Source organism: Acomys minous (assembly GCF_964271855.1).
Source record: "Acomys minous genome assembly, chromosome: 13".
NCBI classification, from domain to species: Eukaryota; Metazoa; Chordata; class Mammalia; order Rodentia; family Muridae; genus Acomys; species Acomys minous.
Window position 1 is genome coordinate 100,519,549 of NC_140495.1, and position 13,448 is coordinate 100,532,996.

The window sequence follows — 13,448 nt, forward strand, 5'->3', positions numbered from 1 at the left end:
ACAGGAGCTTGCTCATAGGGAAAAGATTATCATTTAAACTTCCATTGTGTTTTGTCTCCTTTTCTCATGGGTTTTTCCTCCTGTGAAATTTTCTTCTGAATAAAAGAGTTTTGGTTTTTTTTGTTTTGTTTTGTTTTTTGTTTTTTGTCAATTACCAGTATTTTCAACATTTAAGAACATTAAATTAGTATTTGTATACTCAGGCTCATTTTAACTTATCTTTAACAATATTCTAAAGAAAGATCTTTGAAATATAAATCATATTATGTTAGAAAGGATTTGCAAATATGTGTGTATTAACATAAAGAGGAAAACTGACATAATTTTATTGATTCTGAAAATAAATGACCCAATAAAATATGTCACACATGAAACCTAAATCAGTGTTAGCATTTGATAACTATTTTCCAGTTGTGTTCCAGACTTATCTTCTCATAACAAATATAAGAATATATTGAATATTTTTGAATAAATATGTATTTTAATGTAAAAATTTATATTTTCTATGAAGTTTGCAAATCACTGTATTTGCTCCAACAGGAGATTGTGGATGACTCTGGCACAGCATACTTTATTCAAGGCTCACTCATTAGCTTCCTTGGATTATTAGCAAATATTATATGTATATAGTATACATACATACATATATATATGTATACATATATATATAGAGAGAGGGGGAGTGTGTGTGTGTGTGTGTGTGTGTGTGTGTGTGTGTGTGTGTGTGTGAGTGTGTGTATGTTATGATTTCTCAATGCTTCCTTATAAGTTAGGGTTATATCCAGAATCCTACTGAGAAGTGTTTTCCTGTGTTTTCTTCTTCTTCTTCTTCTTCTTCTTCTTCTTCTTCTTCTTCTTCTTCTTCTTCTTCTTCTTTTTCTTCTTCTTCTTCTTCTCCTCCTCCTCCTCCTCCTCCTTCTTCTTCTTCTTGCCTCTGCCTCCCAAGTGCTGGCACTGAAGGTGTGCGTGATCACTACCTGTCTTGGTTTTCTTGATATTACTGTTCACTTGCTTTTAGTTTGTCTATACTGTACTCTGTAATCACAAGTACTCGACATACTTTAAATGTTATCTCTCTTTTGTCTTGCAGCCACAGAATGTAATATAGATTTAATGTATTTTGAATATAGAAACAGGTTCTGTTTTTAACTCAAAATAGTTTATTCTTACAAGAATTTTTGTGTTTTCAAATAAAATGTCATGTTGCATTAAAATCTTGTCTTTTTAAGTATAATCATGGCATCATGGCTAGATTTGTGGCATAACTGAAGAGCTTGTATTGTTTTGTATAAAAGTTATTTTCCTAAGACAAATGGTTAATCTTCCTACCATTAAAAGTAAAAATCTATCACTTTGGCATAGTTGTAAGATAAAGTTTAAAGTAATTTTTAAAACAAAGCTTTTAATGTCTTTTTTAGTCTGACCTTTATCTGGTTTTTTTTTTTTTATCCATTAGGCTATTATTTCAGTTGCCATATTTGAGGTATTTCTACGTGCAACTCAGAGTATAAATATTTTATTGATCGCTTATTTACTTTACATCCTGATCACAGCTTCCCCTCCCTCCTCTTCCCTAGCCCCTCCCTCCCCTCTCACCTCCGCCAATCCCTCCCATCTTCCCTTCTCAGAAAAAAAGCAAGGCTTCTCTTTGAGATCAAACAGCCTTGGTATAGCAAGTTGCAGTAAGAATATCACATCTTCTTTTGAGGGTGGACAAGACAGCCCAGTTAGGGAGAAGGATCCAAAGGCAGGCGATGTAGTCACAGCTAGCCCCTGTCCCTGCTTTACAAGTGCTACATGAAGACCCAGCTGCACAACTGTTGCATGTGTGCAGAGGGCTTAGGTTCATCCCAGGCATGCGCTCTGGTTGGCGTTTCAGTCTCATTGAGCCCCTAAGGGCCAAAGTTAGCTGATTCCGTAAGTTTTTCTTGTGATGTCCTTGACCCCATTGGCTCCTTCATTCCTTCCTCCCCCTTCCCTCTTCCACAGAATTCCTCAAGCTCCGCTTAATGTTTGGTTGTAGGTCTCTGTATCAGTTTCCATCAGTTGCTGGGTGAAGCCTCACTGAGGACATGTTATATTATAGAGAAAAGCTTCAGACTGGAAATGTTTACCTGCTGCTATGAAGATGCTGCTGTTGTTTTCCAGGGGAACTAGAAGAGAACTCTCCAGTCAGTTTAGGAAATTCATATGAGAGGTGGTGAGATATCAGCACACTGGAATGCTTCTTGTTTTCATTTTGGTAGTCGAGGTGGCATTGAAAGGAGGTTTGCTTTACTCTAGCATGTGGGTCTTGGACACTTCTCACTGGGAATCCAGAACAGCAGCATGGTCTTCTTATCTGTTCTTTCTAGACTGGGTCCAAGATCAGAAGTCCTGGCCATTTGACTGGCAAACCACTGAAGGTAGGGGTTCAGTTCCATTGTGGGGACTTCCCTACTTCTATTTGAGAGTTGGTGTGGCATGGCCTGTCACCTTAGTGACAGTGTGCTCCAGAGTTGGTGTCTCAGGAAAGCTGTTGGTGCCTTTCCTAGTGGTGAGGAGCAATGGTTTAAAGAATAGGCAACAGTTTCAAAAGTATATTTGCAGGATGCTCTTGACATAGGTTAAATGCTGAAAGTGATGGCTTTGATTTACACTCAGAAAAGTAAAAAATGAAGACATCTTTTTTTCTTGTCCTAAGACACAAAAAGAATGCACTTGAACCCTTGACACCTTCCACAGAGCCACAGACAGGGCTTTTAGAGAGCTTATGCTCTTGTAGAAATTTCTCCTTCCGTTATCAATGCTTTTGTGCAGCCTGGGTTTGTCAATCACTTAATTGGTAGGTAAGGATAATATGATACTGCAAATTTTTTAAACAATGCTGGCTCTTTCATTTCTTGTCACCTGTGACCTTTTAAACATCATCTATCATAATTATGTCTGTGGAATTTTATATTCGTTTGGCTAATAGGGACTATCTGCAAGAATAGAAAAAAATTGCATTTTCATCATTGATATTTCCTACATGGTAGAAGAGCAAGTGGTACCCAGTGTCCCCTCTGAAATTCTTGCTGAGTGAGTGAATTTTGAGACTATGAAATGGTAGAATAATGCAAATATTTTTTTATTCTGTAGGGGGACGTGAGTGACGTAAAATCCAAAACTGACATATTCTCTAGAGAATAATTATGTCAAGGCATTTTAACCCTCAGGGAAAAAAAAATCAAACACCAAGCGCCAAGCTTCCACCTCTTATCTGTAAGACTGAAGACTTAATTGTGAATGCTTCTATTCCCCAGTATTTTGACAGGGTTTCAATATGAGTGCCAAAGTTAGTATTAACTGCACCAGAGAGTGGAATGTGCTAATTAAATTACCTCCTTAACAGAGAATAGATTGAAGTCATGCATAGCTCACTGTATGCCTTTTCAACCCTGGGTGAGCTTTGGATTTTCAAGCATAGCAGTATCTGGAGAGTGAGTGATCTACTGGCAAGAGCCATACATAGAGGAACTGAGCACAGGTTTGCTGGACACACGACCCTGCTTTGGAGGTGATGTTTAAGATGTCCTCTACTCACTTAGCAACGTACTGGGTTCTTATCTATAGAAGGTTGTTTTCTGCAATCGAAAAGACCTCAAAGCTAGTTATAAAGTAGTCTTCATATAAAACATCTGATCTGTTTCAGCTGATGCCATGGTAGATTCCACTGCATAACCAAGCCACCGTTTGGCACAATGTGGCCATAGCTATACACGGTGCCCTCTAGTTCTTGAGTCACAGGCCTCCTTTAAAGGGACATTCTCATTGTGTTGCTATACAGAGTCAGATTTTCTCCGCATATAGGGTATCAGGTTTACAGGGTGGGTTGTAGCCTCCTTATAAGTTGCTGGTTGCTAAATGCATCAAAGGCATTGCAGGTAGTTTGGAGTTAAAGCAAGTGGAAATCAAGGCGTCATGCTAGCATAGAGATGCTGAATTTTCTTTATTCAGAAACAACCAGGCGTTCTCCTGAGCTGGCAGGCTGACAGCAGTCTGTCTTCTCTCTGTAGCATGCATGTTTTTATTGTGATGTTTTCTGACATACAAGAGGTCCTGTAATAAGCCTGTACAGGCTCTCATATTGAAGAGTGCTATTTCTGGAATCATGACAGGACCAATTGCTGGGATAATTTTGAAGTGATGACCTGTAAGGTCGTTTTCATCTTGAAAGCTTTTAGGTAAAATAAAATAAAATAAAATAATATTAACCCAAAGAGCAACAAACTCAGAGTTAACCAAGGAAGAGAGAAGTCACATGGGCGGGCCAGGGGTCTGCAAAAGAAGACAATGGTTTCTTTCTCACATGGGCTAAAGATGTTGCTTTTCTTCTGAATACTGTTGCAGTATCTTCTCACATACTCATTAGCTTTGAATTTTTGTTTATTCCCTGAACTTTATTCCATCCTGGAGATGGAACCCAGGGCATTGGTCATGCTCTACGCATGATCAGCTGTTGAGGGCATCCCTAGCCCTCTTTTGCTTTTAATCATTAACATTTTTATTTGCTTTCTTTGTAAAAATGTTTGAAAAAGAAGCGTTACAGCCATTATCTTCCAACAGCATAGGAAGGCTGCAGAACACAAAGAAGGGGTTGGGGATTTATCTCAGTGGTAGAGTGCTTGCCTAGCAACTGCAAGGCCCTCAGTTTGGTCTTCAGCTCTGGGAATAATAAAAAAAAAAGAACACCAAGAAACGGTCAGGACGGCCCCAGAGTTTGGCAGCGTGAAAGAGTGCCACTCTCGGTTTGTGATTCCCTTGATGCGTAGGACATTTTCCCCTCTTGGAAATTACTCAAAGCTTCTCTGTGATGGAATGACTGTAAGACTCCAGTTCAAACTCCATGGACTTCTCGTTCTTGAAGCAACCTGCAAGTGGGAGTTTGTAGCAAAGCCTCCCACTGAGCCTGGCTTCCCCTTCAGGGAGCAAGTAAGACACTAGTAACACATTTCAGAAGACACATGGAAGAAACAGGTGAGCCACCCCTGGACAAGTCCAGATGCTGAGTGGCACAGGTTCATTGCTGGCATGATGGTTCTCATGTGAAGTGAGTTACTGTCCTGAGCCTGCATTTATATTTGCCTAATAATTCAGTGCTTAGAGCAATTATATAAGGAACATATTATTTCTACCTAATTTTAAAGAAGGTGACAGCTTCGCTTTCATTTCTTCAAAGCTGCGTAACTAGTTGAAGGACTTAGATTAAAACAAAAGTGATATTCTTTTCTCTCATTCCTCTATAGCGCATCCTAGAATTAAATATAAATGGTCCAGGTAAAACAAAGTTCGTATTCCCTCTTAGGGACAATAAAAAGAAGAAAAGGGGTAGGCACCATATTAAAAAGTCTCTGATACAGTGTAGCTTTGCACACACTGTCAGAACATTCAGATGTCTCTTCTTTAACCTATTTCAATAAGTTCAATGTGGTACAGTATGGTAAAAGTCAATACTATAAGACACGTGTAAATGAAATATGGATGCTATCAAGTAGCATAAAACCAGGTGCCCTCTGATACGGCTAATCTAAGCTTGGCGATTGAAGAGAATCCTAGGCACAGTGAATCTTGCAGGACCTCATACCTCATTGGACCTGTGGGAAGCATCCAATGAGAATTGAGAGGCCATCCAGACTCTGTGATATCACATGAGATCCTGAACATGACAAGGCTGGCATACAGTCCTGCACGATAGCCTTCCTGATAGCTGAGCACCAGCCAGTCTCCTTAGAGGAGCCTGCCCTGCGCCTAGCTGAGCACAGTCTCCTTGGTCTGGTTTTCCCCATTAGCTGACTCACTGAACCCCTCATGGAGCTGTTCTTAGTAGCATTTCAAACTGAAATCTGTGAATCCAAGAAGCTGACTTCCTGTTCGTCCTGTTCTGCCACAATCTATAGTCAGTCCTATTTTGAGTGATTCAGTGTAGATAATTTTCTCAATTTATAAGGAAATTTGGTATATCATTTAAAAAGAAATTTTGGTATGTTAGCTGACTACTGATTTCTCAATGTGTTTCTCCTTCTTCTTCTTCTTCTTCTTCTTCTTCTTCTTCTTCTTCTTCTTCTTCTTCTTCTTCTTCTTCTTCCTTCTCCTCCTCCTCCTCCTCTTCTTCTTATTGGTTTTTTTTTGAGACAGGGTTTATCTGTGTAGCCTTAGCTGTCCTGGTCTTGCTCTGTAGACCAGACTGCCCTTGAACTCACAGAAATCCACCTGCCTCTGCCTCCCCCAGTGCTGTGATTAAAGGCATGTGCCACTGTGCCTTGCTCCTTTTTTTTTTTTCCACTTGCTGAGGAATTGGAGAATAAAGCATTGGAAATAAAACACACCTAAATGCTTAGAGAGACAATGTAATAAAAATTGCTGTTTTTCCCCTAAGGTTTTCTTGGCATAATTAAGACATAACTACTATACCAGAAACAAATTAGCCTTTTTATGATGGTTTTCCCTACTTAATTCCTATGGTTCATTTTCATGGGCATTTCTCATGTGGAAAAGGTATAATTGATAAACCATATAAAAGAAGTATACTTTGTTGTTGAATCACACTGTGAAAACCACATGTTTACTAGGCTAGCCTGTTTTGGAATTCCGTTTAGCACCCCCCAGCACCACTAGCATCTCAAGTTAGCGTGCTTTTAACGCTATCAGCGTGCTGTCTTTCCAACTATCTTGCTTGCCAATCAAGAGTACTTCTATGCAAATTCATGTCTGCGAAGGGTTCCAGTGTGCTAGCCATGAGCGCTACTTGGATAACGGATGGTGTGTGATGCAGGTAATTAATGATGAAGTCATTACGGCTTCTCTGTGCCCTGGCAGTTAGGTTTTCCTATAGCTGATAATGAACATGTCAACTGTGCTTTCCTGCTTCCTATTATTTCAGATCAGCCTTGAGTGAAATCTGACGGGAAGATGCTCCCACGGCTGGCTCTCTGGAGGTGCTTGCCACATGGTATCGTCATCGCCTCCCTCTTGGCAGTCAGCTGGGGCCAGTATGATGACGGTAAGTCTGCCTTTGCTCTGACCTCTCTAGTTAAACAAGGCTCGTTTCCCAGTAGTGAATATCTATTAGTAGTTATATGTAAAGGTCAGATCTTTGTAGCAACTTGAGGGATGAGCTTACACAAGTGGCTGTAGATACGTTTGGATCTCTACAAAGCTGGTAGTATGTAGAAATTCCGATATAAAACCTCCATTTCAGTACTTACTAAGGAAGTGCTAAATTGCTTTGAGAAATATTAACCTCTACTAATGCCTTTGAGCGAAAACAAACAGTAGTCTCTAATAAAGCCAGCAAGATGGTGTACAGCACATTCTCCCATGAGTCAAAAATCTGTAACAGAGTCAGTAGGAAAAGCCGTAAGTGGCTCAAGGGCTGGTGCCACCACTGAACGTTGCTTTATTAGATCCCTCGTGGTTTTGTTTGGGAAGAGAGAATGTGAAAAGTCTCGATAATTGACTTCTTAAGTCATTCCATAATAGCAAACCAGTTTACTTAAAAGAAATAAAACAAATAAACTAACAAAAAAAAACCTGCGGCATCTTTCTGAAGCTTCATTACGTTAGGTCTGCAGTGACCTAAATATGCTTGTGGATAGCTTTTCAGTATGAAAGTCATATCACACAATGAGACTTGGGATACGTATGTGAGATAAGCAAATGCACTGTATGTCTATATACACTGCACATATTTTTGTATATGACACATACACACATGTGTTTTAGCGAAAGAGAAACTATGGTCAAATTTCCTCTTGAACATTTTACTACCCAAGTCTATGCTTATTTCTATAACTTCCTGTTGCTTTTATTCAATATTTATGCAGAGGAAGTTGTATACCCTGTGGCGGCCTCTTCTCTCTTGCTATCTGGTTGGTCTCAGCAGTAACACAGAGTGTGAAATTCTTTTGTACTCTGCTTAGCTAAATTGACATGCCTGAAGATAAATGAGTTCACTTGATATTCTCCAAATGTGGTCGAGTTGTTCACACATGAAGTTACCCTCGGCACCCTCAGTATTTACAGAGGTGAATATCTTTCGGGAATGCGGAACAATCTATAATGTTTATTCATAAAATCAGAAGATTTACCCTGGAGTGGTCCTGCTAATTAGCACTCTGTTTATGTCAAGTACGTCTAAATTAAATGTTCACACTTTTTCCTTTAATGGAAAATTTAAATATCCAGGCCAAAAAAAATGAATTTTAAAAAAGTGGTAATAAGTAAACAGCTGCTTGGAATATAAAAAATACAATTTAAGAGGCATTCAAGTATATTGAAGGAACACACTTTAATTGGGCTCTCAGTAACAAATCAGTGTGTCCATATTTATCTCATAAAACATTCTATTCTTTCTCATATTTAACAGTCACATTGAGCAGACAAGCCGTTTCTCACGTTGTACATTCACAAATTATGCATTTTGGGCAAGGCAATTTATGTAATCAGATGAAGCCACCCAGGTTTAAATCATAGCACTTTCAATGGATTTCATTCCTAAGCTCATTAAAGTTCTTGCTCTTTTCTCACCGGACTTGTTCAGTCTCTGCTATAAGACTGTTGATTTTTTTTGTGTAGTTCAATCCTTGAGGGAAAACATAATATTGTACCTTTCTGTGCTGGCCACTGGCAAGGCTAACCCTTAAAGGCTTCAAGGCAGCTGTGCTGCTCAGCCACCGCAGCCTTCCCAGCTCACTCCTGGTGGTGAGTGGGTTGACGTTAGGAAGAGAGCAGCCCTAGTGGCTGAAGGAAGGACGGGGTCTTGGGCTCTGCAGTGGTTTGACAGTGGTTTGCAGAATGTACGTAGCTGTATGTGTGCCTCAGTGTCCCCTTTGTGCTCATGCTTCAGGAAAATTCTCATTTCTCAGCTGTGCTCCCAGCAGAGCTTTTCACTCCTATTCCTCACTTCATTCGAGAATTACTGACACTCCGTGTTTTTTTTTTTCCCCTGAGTTATATGTGACTAAAATGGAATTTAGTGTCTGCTTGTTTGTTTGCTAAAATTTCCATGCAAAGTCATGTATTGCCTGTATATGGCATTAGTGGTGAGTGTGCCATGGAGAACACACAGGAACATTTCACTCATCATGGGACATGGGTACATAGAGGCAGTGATTATCCAAGGTCTGTGTGCAGATGCACCCTTAAGGTTGCAAGGCAACAGTGACAGTTGTAAAAGAATAAAAGAAAAAAAAAGTTATCCAAGGATTACTTTTTCCATTTTTTATTGGCTGAATAAATGATAGTCTTACAAGACTTGACTATAGATTACATACAGGAAGAGCTTCAGAGAAGGTGGAAAGATAACAATTTATCATCTTTTATTAATTAATTACTTCCTAGACAAGTCAATAAAGAAAAGATGCTAAATTTCTGGGTTTTGAATAGTTTTATAATTTTAAATATTTTTATTTAAGCATAAGGCCAAAAATGGGTGCTGTTTATTTGATAAATATTTTTCTAAATAGAATATACTAGTATGTTTTGTTTTGTTTTGTTTTGTTTTGTTTTGTCTTGTTTTGTTTTGAGACAGGGTTTCTCTGTGTAGCCTTGGCTGTCCTAGACTTGCTTTGTAGACTAGGCTGGCCTCGAACTCACAGTGATCCGCCTACCTCTGCCTCTTGAGTGCTGGGATTAAAGGCGTGCGTCACCATGCCTGGCTATAGTCTATTATTTTTAAATATGTAAACACTTCTAAATATATTAAAGATTTTTAAAGGTTTTATGTTAATTATTGTTGAGAATATTGAGAATTTCATATATATAAACACATATATACATATATATGCATATAAACATGTATATATGTTTTGATGCAATTTAATCTCCTTTCCTTCCCCTTTAAGTCCTCCATTGTCTCTTTCCCAGTTGTTTTTTTTCTCCTTACTTCATATGCTCTGTGTTTGGTTGTTTGTTAGTATGTTTGTTGGTTGGTTGGTTGGTTTGTCTTAAGCTAACTGAGTCCACTTAGTGCTATCAGTATATACCTAGATTTAGGATCATCTGCTGGAATATGGATAACCTCATGGGGACCACGCCCTTGAGGAAAATCAACTCCCTATTCCCAGAAGCCATCAATTGCAGAGAGTTTCTCAAATAGTAATAATGCTTCAGGAGTCCCCAACCCCCTCAGACATGCTGGATTTGGGCTGGCTTGATCTTCTACATGTCTTGTACATGTAGTTCCAGCTCCTATGAGTTCATGTGTGAAATACCACTGTCCCAATCAATGAACACTGGATTGTTCTGGTCATCCATTACCTCTGGCTTTTATAATTTTTCTGCCTCCTCTTTTGCAATTACCCCTGACTCTGATGGGCAGGAGGTATGATGTATTTATCTCATTTAGAACTGGTCATTCCACAACCTGTAATTATCTGAATGTTGACCAATAGTGGGTATCTGTATTAATTGCCGTTAACTGTAAGAAATGGCTACTTTGGTGAAAGTTGGGAGACACTGATATGTGGATATAAAGGTAAGAACTTGTGGGACTGTCTGCTACTACGTTCGTTTAGTGGAATCATTGTACAGGGTTCTCTCTTAGGGCCACCAGAGGTTTGATCAAGTTAATGGTACCAAGCATGAGTTCTATCTCCTGAGGCACGCTTTAAATCCAATAACAAAGTGATTGGTTCTCTCATAACATTTGTGCCATTTTTGCGCCACTGGGCCTATTTTGGAAGGCTAGTCACTGTAGTTCATAGTTGGGTTAGACTGATGATTGTTTTCTTGTCCGGTAGCATGAGTGTTCACAACATCTTCCCAGGACCATGAAAGTTAGCCAGTAGGGATGAAACTTCCAGGGTTGGTACTTGCTTAATTTCTTAAAATTTCTCATCCTATCTATGGAATAAATGTTAGATGAACTAGAAATTTCTTGATCAGTTGTTCTATCTACAATGGTCACTTAATCAATTATATGACTTCATATCTTGACAAGTATTTTTTGCTGGTTTTTAATATATTTTATTAATTTATTCATATTACATCTCAATTGTTATCCCATCCCTTGTATCCTCCCATTCTTCCCTCCCTCCCATTTTCCCCTTACTCCCCTCCCCTATGACTGTGACTGAGGGGGACCTCCTCCCCGTGTAATATGCTCATAGGGTATATCTTGACAAGTATTAACAACGTACATGGGGTAAAGAATATGCCAGGGTTAAAAATTGTAAACGTACTTAACTAATAGAGCAAGTAGAAAATTGGAGAACGTGATTAAATTTCAGCTTATGCTATATGATGTGTGTTAGCTGGTGACTAGGCTTGAGTTTTCTGATAGTGAGGAGTTGTGTGTGTCTTTTTACCCTCAATGTGGAGTTTTAAACTTTGAAAACCTATGAGGTTTTTTTTTGTTTATTTGTTTGTTTCAATAACACTTTTCTAGCTATAAATTTCATGCATATAGTCTGCACTTTTTTCTACTCTGAGCTTAGACTCGGCGTACTTCAGTGGCTTCAGAATACTGTGGTAACCCATTCTCTTACTGTCAACATGCATGGCCTGGAAGACAAAGATAAAAATAGACAGAGTAGAAAAGTGGGCTCTGATGAACAGAAGAGCACCTTGCTGTACTCAGGACAGTTTCTAACTGCTCACACGAGCACTCACAAATGCCGTTCCCGAGATTCTGGAGAAGAGCCAGCATGTTGCCAGTATCTCAGGAATTCCCTCTGCTCTGTTGAGTCAGGGAAGTGAAAAGTCTTACCTCAGCGTTCCAACCGTAGCATATGATTAACAATGGTAGTTATTATGGTGCTGTCTTTGTGGTTCTGAGATGAGAAAACTTAATATTATTGGATAATCACATCCTAACATCTTAGTCATGGATGAAAACAGAAATCATTTTTATTATAAATATACATTGAAATAAAACAACAATTGGCATATTTTTTAAAAATCTACTTTATTGGGTTCTTATATCTACCATTTCTCTACTCCAATCCTTTCCAACACACCAACACCAGGTAGAAGAGACAGAAGGTTAGTGGGATGAAGGAGCATTGAGGTCTTTTAACACTACTTTCTGCTAGTTAGAGGTGCTGAGTTCCTTGAGGCAATTCCAATCTTTGCCTTGTCATGGTATCTCCAATTTCTTCTTCTTGTTTCTTTTCTCATAATGATTTGGTAAACAAGCAGCCTCCTCTCTTGGGGATCTCGTCTTTTTACATCATCCAAAGAGTCCCTAGAATTAAACTACCTTCATCTGGCAGAATCATGCCCATGTTAGAGCACTAACAGGCAATAGTCTCCTGCTGTGGACAGTCTGAAGCAGCCCTGTATCCCACACCTGGGATTAAAACAAAAAACATGTTTACATAACATAACTGTGTTTTTAAAGACACCCAAACTCTCACTGCAGAACAAAACTTTAACTGTGATCTAATTATCTTGGAGTCATCGAAGACTCCTGTATCACGTGATAGCCTGACCCTTCTTAGCTGGGTCTCTTTCAACCAGTGTATATGTCTAACCACTTCACAAATCCTCTTAAGCTCCACAATTTGGGCTTTCTCACAACTCTAGTGAAACAGCATTTCCTAAAGTCTCTGGTGGCTCCCATGTTGGAAAAATCCTGTAATTGTCTAGCATTTCAGTAAGTAGGGTTATTGATCCACTGTACCGATGACTTTACTGCTTTCAGGGCTCTTTGCATTGACCTTTTCCGAGTGTCTGGCTATTAGCTTTCAGTGGCATCTTCTCATAAATACTCTATCTGTACCTCCTCACAGATTTGGAGATCATCCCATTCTTTTTATAAACCTCTAAAGAGCCATATATCATAATTAACAACTCAGACATCTTACAATTAAGAAAGGTCCTGTCCTTGGCCATTATTTTCTCCCCTCTTACTTTCCTTACCCTGTGGATCCATTACACATGCTTTCAACTGCTCTATACTCTGCCTGATAGAGTCTCTACAAAAACACATATTTAGTTATAATTTGCTTGGGTGTCACACTCTGGGAAACAAAAATAATGCACTTTATGCAATCTAGTAGAATAAGCATAAATGATATGTGATTTACATAACACTGGAAATGTGAGTAGTGTGAATATACACACACGTACATATATTATATGAAATAAAGAAAATCTGTTGAAGAATTTGGAATTCAGTTAGGCACAGAATGATGACTCATATCTCACGGAAGTACCATTGGGTTCAAAGAGCATACCGTATCACATGAGCTATACTTTTGATGCACACTGACTCGTGTGTTTGTGTGTCATCAGTCCTAGGAGAGCAATGAGTGAGGTACTGTTTATAACAGCATCGTTTTATTTGTACTACCAATCAAGATTCTTAGTGGGAGATTAAAACAATAAGCAGATTTTGCCATCTTTCCATGAAGTTAGGCCTTGGTATAGGAAGAGGGAGACCCTACAAACAAAAGACACAGACATGACAGCACCAATGTCATAGG

At 39.0% G+C, this 13,448-nt stretch overlaps 1 protein-coding gene across 1 annotated transcript in view; it reads left to right on the forward strand.

Moving 5' to 3' along the window:
* PCDH15 (protocadherin related 15) overlaps positions 1 to 13,448 on the forward strand; it is a gene marked incomplete at its 3' end in the record, with an annotated part of 1,334,501 nt that overhangs the window by 717,556 nt on the left and 603,497 nt on the right. Inside the window, exon 4 of the mRNA XM_084754693.1 lies at positions 6,902 to 7,021. Coding sequence (XP_084610819.1) covers positions 6,931 to 7,021 — 91 coding nt within the window. The 5' untranslated portion in view covers positions 6,902 to 6,930. The remainder of the gene's footprint in view (positions 1 to 6,901; positions 7,022 to 13,448) is intronic.